The 12,687-nt window shown below is 37.2% G+C and overlaps 1 protein-coding gene across 1 annotated transcript; it reads left to right on the forward strand.

Moving 5' to 3' along the window:
- The first annotated feature begins 868 nt into the window (after positions 1 to 868).
- Positions 869 to 12,417, forward strand: hs3st3b1a (heparan sulfate (glucosamine) 3-O-sulfotransferase 3B1a). Its single transcript, XM_043225518.1, has 2 exons — positions 869 to 1,935; positions 10,676 to 12,417. The coding sequence occupies exons 1-2, from the start codon at positions 1,448 to 1,450 to the stop codon at positions 11,292 to 11,294; spliced, it is 1,107 nt and encodes a 368-aa protein (XP_043081453.1). The 5' UTR covers positions 869 to 1,447; the 3' UTR covers positions 11,295 to 12,417.
- Positions 12,418 to 12,687: the final 270 nt, after the last annotated feature.

Below are 12,687 nucleotides of genomic sequence, written 5' to 3' on the forward strand. Positions count from 1 at the left end.
TTAAAGCTATCGTTGCTTTCATTTTGTGCCATTAAATTGCTTTATAAATTAAAGTGAATTGTTTTAAATCTAATATAGTCATGATGATTCAGTCATAATAAAGAATAGCGTAACTTAATAAAACTAGTGAAATTAGTTCAGTTATCATGTTTGGCTACCTGACAACCTATTTTTTACAGTGTACAGTACATTTATTATTATTTATTAGAAATGGAATAATGAATTTGAGTCAGGGAGGCTGTCACAAGGATACAGTAAGGATGCGAAAGTGCTTGTTTTTTTAATTTATTCATTTTTTTTTTACAATTTTTGCATGGCCAACAAATGTCGTTTTATTGCGTTATATAAATAAACTAACCTAGACATTCAATACAGATAACAGTTATTTTAAATCATAATAATATTTCACAAAATTGCAGCTTTAATTACATTATTTTTACACTATTTACATTATTCCTCATAGCAAACAAACAAGAATGTATTTTGGGAGTGGCATTTGGTTTCAAAATTAAATCTAAATAATAATAATACTGTTTGTTCATAACACATTTTAAAAAAAAAACACTAAAAACAGGGAGCATTACATAATCTATTAACTTTCATCTTTGACGTTTAAATGATTTGATTAATTATTGGATAAGAATTACCTTAACAAAAACAAAAACCCATCAACATTTACAAAATGTACTTGTGAAAAAGCAAAGAAAGAAAGAAAGAAAGAAAGAAAGAAAGAAAGAAAGAAAGAAAGAAAGAAAGAAAGAAAAAAGAAGAAAATATCTGGTACATTTAGTTGTGTTTAGAATAATCATTATTCAATTTTAGATAAGATTTTATATTTCAATATAATTCCTGCAGAAATGGATAGTTTGCCATTATTCTGATTTGAATGTGTAATATTTGAATATTAGTTTTGAATATTAGTAGTGTTATCATTTTAAAAATGTGCCGAAACTACATAGTGTTTTTCAGGTTGCGGGGTATGTATGACAAAAGTGTTTGTGAGTTTTGAAAAATTCTGTAATTCCATGCATTTGTCTGAAAGCAATAAAAATATTGGTTAGGTATTGAACAGCAACTGGGGGGGGGGATTATTAAAAAAGGATTAATCAAAAAATTGGGCACGAATTCGGATTGGCCAATTCGGCTGCCAATCACACGCCCCTCTTCTTTAAATCCCATTCGCGGCCCGCGGTTCACTCAGACGACGAGAACCAGTGGGAGGCGACGGAGAGATGCGCAAAGACGCGCTCGTGCCGCTGTAACAACGGTGACTTCCCAAATCTCCGCTAGACCCCAACATGAAATGAATTCAACATCTGCCGGGGACGCGCGCTCCTTTTTCCCTCTCCCGCGGAGATGCCTGCACGTTACAGGGACCTATGCGGAGGAGCAAGTAACTTTGCCAATATGCCCTATTGGACATTGACATTAAACACAGGAGAGTCCTATGGAATATAGTCCGCACTGTCACTCCACTCAGCCGGCGAAAAACAAACTTTTCGTGTTCTGCATCATGCTGTCACTGTGGGTGTACATGCTGTACTGCTGCGTGGGCTACTGCTCCACCACACCGAGCTTCATGATCGAAGAAAGAAGCGGTAGGAATCCGCTCAGACCCGTCCAGAATCAAGACCCGGAGGTGTTCCTCAAAAGCCAGTCCAGGGACTTGCTAACCAACGAGAGTGATGCTGACAGCAAAGGAGACGGCTGGGAGGAAAATAGGGGCGAGGTGGCTTACGACGAGGACTCGGGAGTAGCAGGTGCCCTGAACGGCTCCGAGACCAAAAAGTTGCCCCAAGCGATCATAATAGGGGTGAAGAAGGGCGGGACGCGCGCGCTGCTCGAGTTTCTGCGCCTCCATCCCGACGTCCGCGCGGTGGGAGCGGAGCCGCACTTTTTTGATCGCAACTACGAGAAAGGACTCGAGTGGTACAGGTACGGGTTTTGTTTTAACACGCTGTTATTCCGCTACGCGTATCATATCTTGAGGATAAAAGCGGATTATGTGGCTTATTCATCCCAGTAGTGACACGTAAAGCTGTCAGCGTTGTTATGTTTTGAACATCGGGGGCTTGAGGGGCTACTACACTCTGCTGAAGGTTATCAAGGAAAGAAAAACAAACAAAAGGTTGACGATTCTCAAAAATATAGCCTGCTTGCACATATAGGTCCACTTTCATGGGGTTCTGGGAAAATGCAGCTTATTAATATTAATATTACTAATAAAGGATCGACCTAAAAAAGTCGAATTGTTAATACCTTCGCATGATTTTTATAACAGCCTGTAGCTAATACAGTTAGTAATACTCTTTACTTGATAAAAATGTTACGTGTACAAACACAACCTATGGGAAACACAACTGAAACTGACTTATGGGAATAATTCTTACCAGCACAGTGTAGTTCGGAAACGGTGAACTAGACCTAGATACAATGTTGGAAGGGCTCAAGACAAACATAGGCTAAATAAACATTATACCTCTCTGCTTGTGTAACACCCCTCAGGTGCACTTGCACAACGCTATCGGTCCGTAGAGGTCTGACCCTCACCTTTGATTCCTAGCATTTTTATTCTTTTACTAGACAGCCATGTAGCGAAAGCAAGACGATATCAACTTTTTTTGAAATCTTCCCTGGTGTGATTAACTTTGAGTGAGTTGTAATAGGGGTTAATTCAGGTCAATGGGGTAATTTTTTCCCGGTCAGTGTCCTATTTTACCTAAACTCGCAGAAAGTTGTTTTAACCAGTTCCCGGTCAACAGGAAACGTTCTCGGAACTTCCCCGGCTAACGTTCTGGAAAGGTAACATTAGTAGCTAGAACTTTCAAAGTTATCTATGTGGTCTTTATCGATGCTCTCTTGACGTTAGCAAAATCCTGAAAGGTTGGATTGTTTTCTTGGAAAACATTCTGGTTTCAGTACATTCAAAGATCATTCAACAGAAACGTTAACGTTTGCAAAAGCCTGTGATAGAATATAATGTATCTTTAATGTTCATATAACCAAAAAAAAAAAACATGTTCATAGACTATCTATCTTTTGGTAGTTATTTTGGCCAAGAACAAGACCTTAGATCATAGTTCGAAGGAAAAGCAAAAATGCACCCCGAGGCTTTTTATTGTTGAGGCTGATATATAGACTTTCTGTGGAGGAATCTGAAGTCCCGGGTTCCTTCGCTATTGGCTCACAGTGGGAATACAAGGAAGAGGCAAAGAGCAGGATGAGCCCCTTTATCCAGGGAGCCCAGCGGACTAATTGTAAAGCAGAAACACAGAGAGAGAAGCATGTAGCCAGGTGGCCGAGTCTCCTGTGGAGGTATTGAGCTCCGTGCGCTCCCTGTAGGAGGCGTTCAGAAGGGTGACTGAGCACAGCAGGGCTTTAGAACTGTACACGCAGCGTGACTTTTCATGCAACGCTTTTGAGGAAACGGAGAAGAAAGAATTCAATAAACGGGCCGTTCATTTGTGGATGTTTGTGTTTGAAATATCAAAACATTTACCCCCTTACAGATCACAATTTTGCATTACAATACGATATTACAGCTTGAAAGTGTAAACCCTCAAACATTAGTCAGAATAATGTGTTGGGTTTTTTTTTTTTTTTTTTTTTTTTTTTATGAACCTTCAGAATATTAATGGAAATAAGTAGGTAAAACCCAAATTAACACCTCAGTGGTATTCAGAGACACATGAAGGCTATTGAAATGGCCAGGTATATAAAACTTATAACTTATAAAAATGTATAAAATGCATACGCGTTTCAGGTGTCATTCGCAATTTCTCTGTAAGATTTAATAACATCGTCTTTAAATAGTCAATGTTACTATCCAAACTACTGTGAAAGTCAAAACATACAAAGTTATGCAATACGGTGATGACTGACAGATATATATCCTCAAAAACCTGAAGTATCATAGATGCTTGATGATTTTAATAAACGTGACGCATTTATGATCAAGGAAATGTAAGTTCTGTCTGTGCAATTTATGCATAAATGTAAGTGTTTTGAAATAATAGGCTACTAAAATGTAAAAATTGCTCAGACAACAGGAGGCACTGATTTTAAATTTTAACAGATTTTTTTGATTACGCTGTTAATTTAGATGCATTTAAAAGTTTCATATTAAAACACGATAGTAAGTCGGTCATTGCTTCACAATGTGGCAGTTCGAGAGGACACGAAAAAATAACGGAAACGTTTCTAGAAAAGTTCTCTGACTCAGTCGTACTTATTGACTCCGAAGCAAACATCCCGGCAAGTCTGATAGAGTTACAAGGAGTAGCTTGTTTGTGGATGGCAGATGCTGGCAGTAAATTGAAAGCGAGTCTATTGAGGGAGATGGTGAACGTTTCAAAAGAGGATCTGTTGAACCCCTGAGGTTCTGCATTAACCCCAGTGAGAAAGAGCAGGCAATTAGAGTGAATTGTGTTGTTTCTTTCTTCACTTTGTATGCAAATGCGCTCAGAGGGTGAAAGTGCTTCTTGAGAAACTCAGCAGGATCTCCCTCCAAAAAAAACCCCCAAAAAACCTTGAGAGGAGCGGAATGAGGGGATTCTTAAAACGCGCACGTAACTTTTGCTCAGTCTTGAAAGATGTTGCTGTCGTGTTTACTGATAAAATTGCTGCTAGCTTTTGAGTGGGATGGTAAGGCAGAACTGTAGAATGATGGATGTGTTCTGTGTGAAGCTGCACGAAGCCAGTTGCTTATAACAATAATTTAGAAAACTCTTGGCTTTTCTTTTCACTGGCACATAACTGGAGTGTAGAGTTTCTGTTCAAAAACCTAGTAAGCAATATTCCTGTCAGCTGCCTAGTTATATATATATATATATATATATATATATATATATATATATATATCTGAATGCAAAGTCATCATCTACTTATTGGCTTTGTTTAGTCTAGTAGATACATGTCTGATTGATATTTTGTGCTTATGAAACGCAGTTTCCTCTGAACGTTAACTCTGAATCGAAGGAGAATTCAAAACACTGTTGTCTTAAGAGATTTCCAGACCAGAAATAAATTGATTAAATTTTCCCTACACCGTCCTTTATCTTTAAACAGCTATGAGAAGTTACGAGAGCGCACGATTGCTAAGACGTCACAGTCTGATCATGAAAAGACCCCGCAGGCCCCCAACTCGTGCTTTGATGCGGGCCTGGAACGTGTCCCATAGAAACTCTGTCAGATTATTTGAAGTAGCTGCATACCACCACTTCTCGTGCCCTCCTGGGTTTTTTGACAAAGCGACGTTCCCACAAGGGTTCCTTCACAGGTTGGGTCTTCTCTCTTGAAGTGGCCTAGGCTAAGCGCTCATTTCGCTTGGGAACAGGTGGTACTCAAGCGAAAGGGTACGAGGTGCTGCGCTCTATTTAAAAAAAATCACAGCTAAAAGGCTCACGAAACCTCTAGGTGTAAGGACAGGATGCCTATTTTCTTTACGTGATATTTTGTTAAGCTAATTAAAAGAGATGGCAGCTAATGCCACTTTAGCGAGGCTAAATGTAACATGCACACCACTGTTAAAAATGGTTTATTGGCGTGTAGTTTTATTGAGAACATTCATAGAAACTTTTAATGGCACAAAGGAGTAAAAAAAGTTTCTTAAATCTTCTAAAAGTGTTCTAATCTACGGAGTCACTGCAGAAGTGAAAATATTTTCAATCTTTTTAAAATTAATCTCTTATGCTTAACACTGCTGCATTTATTTGCAAAAAATACAGTAAAAACAGTAATACAACAGCTTTCCCATTTGCAATGTTTTCTGTTGTAATATATATTAAAAGCTACTGATGCAAAGCTGAATTTTCAGCACCATTGCTCTTCAGAAATCATTCTAATACGCTGATTTGCTGCTCTTTTAGTTAATATTATAAGAATCGTCTCGAAAGAACTGTGTTTTCATTTGTGTTCAAACATGTCATAAGCATCTTCAAAGAAGCCGATTTGCATACAGTCTCTAAAATCATCTAACACAAACGTAAGTATTGCAAAAGCAACCTAGGTGTTGATCAGAGCTTGTGATGTTAACAGCTAAAAACACTGAGAAATTCCACCAAACAGTTGCATAAGCAGACAGCGACTCGTTAAATCCCCTCTGCGAAGCGCTGTTCTATGACGACCATCTTCTCAGCATCTCAGACGATCCTGAGGGAACTTCAAACAGCACCTAGACTTTAAAGGCATAAACAACAGCCTTTGAACATGCTACCTGATGGCAGATAATGTAAACACAGGTTTACAGAGAGCTCTTCAAAAACAAGCTCAAGAGAAGACACAGCTCACTTCCCTCTAGACAAAACAAGGTAATAACAGCCATCTAACACAGCAGGCTCTCTAATGTGCTGCTGGAGAACTTTATTTCTCTAATGGTTCAAGAGTGCAGTTTAATCTTCGACTGTGGCTAAAGGCTTTATCGCTATCTGTAGAACTTCGCTTTCCTCTGTTGTTTCGTAAATGGTCGAACTTTTCACATGGAAGATGAACATTTATGAGGGGTTATATTTGTGAATAATTAGCATAGATTAACAACTTTGAGTACATAGCGTACTGTTGCTACACAGTAAATGTAAAAATTGATATATTGCACTTAAAAGTACAGTACTAATACGCTGATATTGCCATATTTATTACACACAGGAAAATGAACCCGCAGGACTAGTAGATCTTCTTAGGACTAGTAGGAAGTCTTTATATGTCATTTAATCATTACCTCTATTGTCTATGCTTAATATACATTTATAGTAAACTACATTATAATTTATTGACATTTCTAGGGAAATCAATTAGACATTTGTAAAAAAGTTGCAGTTTAGCACATTTACGGCAACATATATTGACGCACCACAGATTACTTTCTTTAGTATGTCACTGAACATATCAAAATAAAGCACGGCAAAAGATTCAAACTTAATGACTGAAATTCACTTTAAAGTAAACATTTGACGTTGTGTGTGTTTTTTAAGTGTGCTCAGATTTATTAAGAAACGGCCATGAAGTTGTGCTGTCTTCAAGTGCGCTTGGCCTTGTATTTTAATATTATCTGCATTTTTATGAAATATAAATAGTTTAATGCACAAAAAGTGCACATTCAGTACAATTAAGCATTTATTTTCCAAAAACGAAGCACATTTAAACTATGATTAAAATCTAGTTGCAGTCAACGCGTTTATTGCTTTTCTTTCTCTTCTTTTTTTTTTGCCAATCGTGCATATTTTGGCCACCTATTAAACAGAAGTGAACTTTAATGAGCTGCGTTCGTAAGACAGCATGCTGGATTAAGACGTTTGGACAGCCATTGCTTCCGGCTACACGGTCTGAACGACAAACTGCGAAAGCCTGCCGCTCCTTTCCCAGCAGCACCTCATGTCTTCAGATTCGAATACAAGGCACCGCATTTGCGTCCGTCTGCTTTCATGAATCATTCATGCGGTTCTGGTTCAGGTCTGTTTTGCTCGGGGGACCAGGTGGAAGGTTCGATCAGTTGGTGTTTTGGTTTCCCTCTGGGCCACTACAAGCAGCTCTGCTCGTGTATCTGCTCGGGGACCGTGAACATAATTGCAGAGACCCACATGCATCTATGTCTCATTAGGTTTATGTTTTTTTTTTCTTTCACACCACTTATTAACGATGAGGGTCCAGAGAGAAATAGCAAGAGAGGGTTTCTAAGATTACATAAGATGCACCGCATGCTTTTTTTATTGTGGTAGGTGGTTAATGAGCTCGGCCCACTACAATCCCCCTGACAGGATTAACCCCCAATCCCTCGACTCCTCAAAGCGCTTCTTTCTTCTCCTCTCGTTTCCTCCTCCACTACAAACCCTTTTCCCACCTCCCCACTTCATTCCAGTAATTGCTTAGATGGTATCTATTAAACTTTGTCTTGTAGGAGAGGTTAAGACAACAGTGTGAAGTGTCTATATATAAATGGCTCATTATCGGGCAGGATATCTTTCCCTACTTTCAGCCCCATGCTAATTTTATTTTCAAACATCTGTCAATGTCAAAAGTCTTGTCACTGGACGCTATAAATGACTTGGGATTAATCAGCTGTTGTTTCAAGCAGAATAGTTGGCAGGCTTGTCCAAACTGTATATGTGCATTAATCTTGTTTGACAGTTTAAAGGGCGAATATTATATATTTGTAAAACATTCTTCGAGAAGCCCATCATTCAGAAGAGCTATAATTTTAGTTTACACACACATACACACACACACTCACACACACACACACACACACACACACACACACACAAATATATATGATATTCTTTATTTCTTTAAGCGTACCTGCACATTTGCTGTACTGATTTATTTTTAAATGTAATTAATTAATTTGTTTATTAATGTAATGCAGCATAATTTTCAACATTGTCCAGTCTTCAGTGTAACATATTTTTTTTGCGAAATCATAATCTGCTCAAGAAACATATTATTATTAGTGTTATTATTAATGTTGAAAGCAATTGTGCGACTTAATTTTTTTTTGTCTTATTTGATTATTATTATTTGAAAAGTCTAAAAAATCGTCTGAAATAAAAATCTTTTGCAACAACGTGCAAGTCTGTTTTCATCAACTTAATGCACTGCTGCTGAATAACTATTTATTTCTATCTCTCTCAAAGAAAAAAAAAATTGAACTCAAAAATGTAATCTAAAATCTAATCTAATCTAATCTGTGTGTGTATTTATATATATGAGTGTCCCAAGGTGCAATGTAAAAATTAAATAATAATAATAATAACCTCTAATATTGAAGATCACTCTTGTGCTATTTGTACTAACTTACAAATAACATAAATTTATCTTCATTTTTAAAGGAATAGTTCACCCGAAAATTAAAAATTCTGTCATCATTTAGACACTTTCCTTTTTCTATATATATATATATATATATATATATATATATATATATATATATACACACACACACATTATGTACAGTATGTTTTCATAGTTTATACTATCTCATCTCAAACAACTCAGCTTCTTTGAAAAGCAGCTTATGATCATTTTTGTGATTGTAAGTGCCAGTGTTGATATCTCGTCCTCAATCTACCTTTCCCGACCCTGCACTGAACCCAAGTATGCTGTTCCCATCATTACGTGCATCATTGGAAGCGTCTGGTCTTGCGTAAACCTCACTCGACCTAGTTCAGCCATTCCCTGCTTGCTAGCAAAAGTTAAAAGACTAATTTGCCAATTAAAGCATCTGGCCTGATACCGCTGACTCAGGTATCACGGGAGTGAAATGAACTCTACGTTTGCATACACAAACATACTTTGAAATCAAAACAATGGAGGGAAGAGGAGAACATCGTATCTTTTATGTACATTTCCAAGCCTTCGTGTGGTTCATTTAGTGACCTGTATCGAGCTATGGCTGTGACGTCAGGAGGATTATTTTAAGACTGTTAGAGGGATTAAGAGGAATGTAAGGAGATGGATGTCTTTTCTCTTGTGTGCTAAATGAAACAAGTACAGTGACCAAATCACTATAACTCATATTGAATTACTGATATGGATCTGAAAATATGGATTACCTCTGTAGTTTCAGTCTAATTTTATGATGTTTTGATATAGATATGGATAGACCAATGTAAAATATTGTCCAATTTTTAGAAAAGTTTCAAACTTACATCCTATACAAACTTTAAGGATAATCTTAACTCTATAGTAGGTATTACTCAGTACTTATTTATGCTATTACAATGTAACAACGTCACATTAAATTAAAGTGTTACCAAAAATTGTGCATTAAACATCTAATGTTTATTTTATTATAGTTGCAGCCTAATGCACAATGTTTAAAAAAAGCTAAATTTTTAATGCAACTATTTATAATGCATTATAAAGGTGATTTATATTATAAAGACAAGATGGTTGTAAAATTAATAAAGCGGCTTTAATGTTACTGTATTGAAACAAAAGCAAATTATGACTATAGGAATTTAGTTTTATAGATTAAAAATTTATTTATTTTTTTTTGTTAGATTCTTGTTAAAAATAATAATATAAAGTACCCTGTTAAAAATTGTGCATTAAACCATAGTAAATATTTAAATAATAATAAAAAATATATAAAATATATTTATTCTAGGGATACAGAAGGTGTACTTTGTAGCAAGATATTGCATTTACTTGTTTTTTTTTGTTTTTTTTTTTAAATAGCCTAAATCAGCAAAAGCACCAGTTTTAGCACCCACAAAAACTCTTTGATTTTGGAAATTGTAATATATGGTTGCACTTTATTTTGAAAGTCCGCTTTAGACCTTCATCTAACTATAAGTAACTGTATCTAAATGTCAACTAATATTCAATGATTCACAACTACATGTCTACTAACTCTCAGAGTAGACTGTTAGGTTAGGTTTATGGTTGGTAGAATACGTTTCTGATATGCAGACAGACTACTAATGACTGCTAGTTGACATGTAGTTGCAAAGTTATTTACTGTTAGTAGAATGTCTCAAGTGGACTATAGAAATAAAGTAGCACCTAATATGCAGTTTTGCCTTTTTGGGTTTTGGGCTGGACTATCCATGGGTGTCCCTCCTGATGCTCAGACCATCCTCTTTGTGCTAGTGTGTGTCCTACAATAGTCCTGCTGCTTTTTCATATCTGTATGAATCGTCCTTTGACACTCACCCTCCCCGTGCCTCTCTGCTCCTAGGGAACTAATGCCCAAAACTCAGGAGGGTCAGCTGACCATGGAGAAGACGCCAAGCTACTTTGTAACCAAGGAGGTCCCAGGCCGGATCCACGCCATGTCCAAGGACACTAAGCTGATAGTTGTGGTTAGAGACCCAGTAACCCGGGCGATCTCGGACTACACGCAGACCCGCTCAAAGAAACCCGACATCCCGTCCTTTGAGAGCTTGACTTTCAAAAACATCTCGGCCAATCTGATAGACTCCTCGTGGAGCGCGGTGCAGATCGGGATGTACGCCAGGCACCTGGAGCGGTGGCTGCAGTTCTTCCCAATGAACCAGCTGCTGTTCGTGAGCGGGGAGCGTCTGATCAGCGACCCGGCCGGGGAGATGGCCCGCGTACAGCACTTCCTGGGCCTGAGGAGGGAGGTCACGCACAAACACTTTCACTTTAACCCCGCCAAGGGCTTCCCTTGCCTCAAAAGAGCCGAAAGCAACAGCAAACCGCACTGCCTCGGCAAAACGAAAGGCCGCACGCATCCCAACATCCATCCCGGCGTGATTCAAAGACTGAGAGAGTTTTACAAGCCATTTAACAAAAAGTTTTACCACATGACCGGCCATGACTTCGGCTGGGACTGATTTTTTCGTTTTTTGTTTCGTTTTGGGAAATAATTCATTGTAAAAAGTATAGACCTCTATTTTATAATAATTTATTGAAAATAATATACTCACTCGGCTGCCTATCTGTTGTTGTACGTACTGCGAGTTTCTACTTTTTACATTCCGGTCGGATCTGTAAGCTTGACGTTTTGTCTTTTCTAATGAGGAAAAAAAAAATTGTTTGATGTAGGAATTTAGGGGGTGTCTGACAAAGGAAAATAGCACAATTAAACTAATTACGGGTAAATGATGAGTCGTTCATAACAGGCCCTAATTTTTGCTTTAGTAAACATTATCTGCTGTTTTATTTTTGAGGATTCCAGCATGCCGTCCTTCATTTTAAATTTAGTCTCAGCTGTTCCAAAGCCACATTTTGTGGATCAATACTCATAAAGCTGGACAAACCGTCAATCGTGGCAGAAAAAAAAATGAGGTTCGGGACACCAGCTGTTTAACTCTGTTAAGGAAAAGGTCATTTTCTACATCAGCGTTATATGGGAAGTCTGCGAGGAGGAATTTTTTAACTGTGTTTGATTCTCTGTTACAAAAGTCTGAGACTGTATTTATGATTCTCAAGATGAGAATGGCAACGCAATGCAGCTGGATAGAAATGTCCACCCGTGACTTCATGTTGCTGTAAGATTTTGCATGAAACTTGTCATGATACGTTTTTCTTTAAAAAAAAAAAAAGGGCCTTTTCAGTATGAATATGAAATGAAGATCAGTTAACTCATTTCATACCTTACAGGAATTGCAAAAGGGGAAGGTGAAATTTCCCTAGTCATGATTATTTTTCATAAATCAGTGGTTGAGTTTTATTCAGCCTTTTATTATGTGCTTTCAAATGCTGTTGTTTTTATAACGGACCCGATGAAAATGAGCTCAAAATGATTGTGCGCTTGTTTTTTTCCAACTTCGAACCAAACAGTCCTGTCAGAGGTATTTCTGTGCTGTGAAGAAATAAATCTATTTTTACCAGAGAGTAACACGTCGTATATTCTAGTGTTTATTGATCTGTGTAGCATGAAAAGCAGGACAATTGTTTTCTACACTGATAATAATGAGAAATGGTTCTTGAGCAGCAAATCAGCATATTATAATGATTTATGAAGGGTTGTGTGACACTGAAGACTTATGCTGAAAATTATGCTGAATAATTTAAACGTTAAAGTATATTTAAGTATAACGGTTATTTTAAATTGTAATAATATTTAACAATACTAAATGCTTTCCAAAAATGTCAAAATTTAATTGATTGGTAGTATATTATAGTCTAAATAGATTATTAGATCTTCAGTTAATGCTACTTCAAATCATTAGAAAATAATAATTTCTAAAGAAACTTTGATTTATTTATTTGCAGATTGTATTT

This window comes from Puntigrus tetrazona, chromosome 3, assembly GCF_018831695.1.
Source record: "Puntigrus tetrazona isolate hp1 chromosome 3, ASM1883169v1, whole genome shotgun sequence".
In the NCBI taxonomy this organism is placed as follows: domain Eukaryota; kingdom Metazoa; phylum Chordata; class Actinopteri; order Cypriniformes; family Cyprinidae; genus Puntigrus; species Puntigrus tetrazona.

Coding starts and splice junctions, on each gene's coding strand:
- hs3st3b1a (XM_043225518.1), top strand. CDS start 1,448: ATGGAATATAGTCCGCACTGTCACTCCACTCAGCCGGCGAAAAACAAA. Junction 1,936..10,675: donor AAAGGACTCGAGTGGTACAG/GTACGGGTTTTG, acceptor CTCTGCTCCTAG/GGAACTAATGCCCAAAACTC.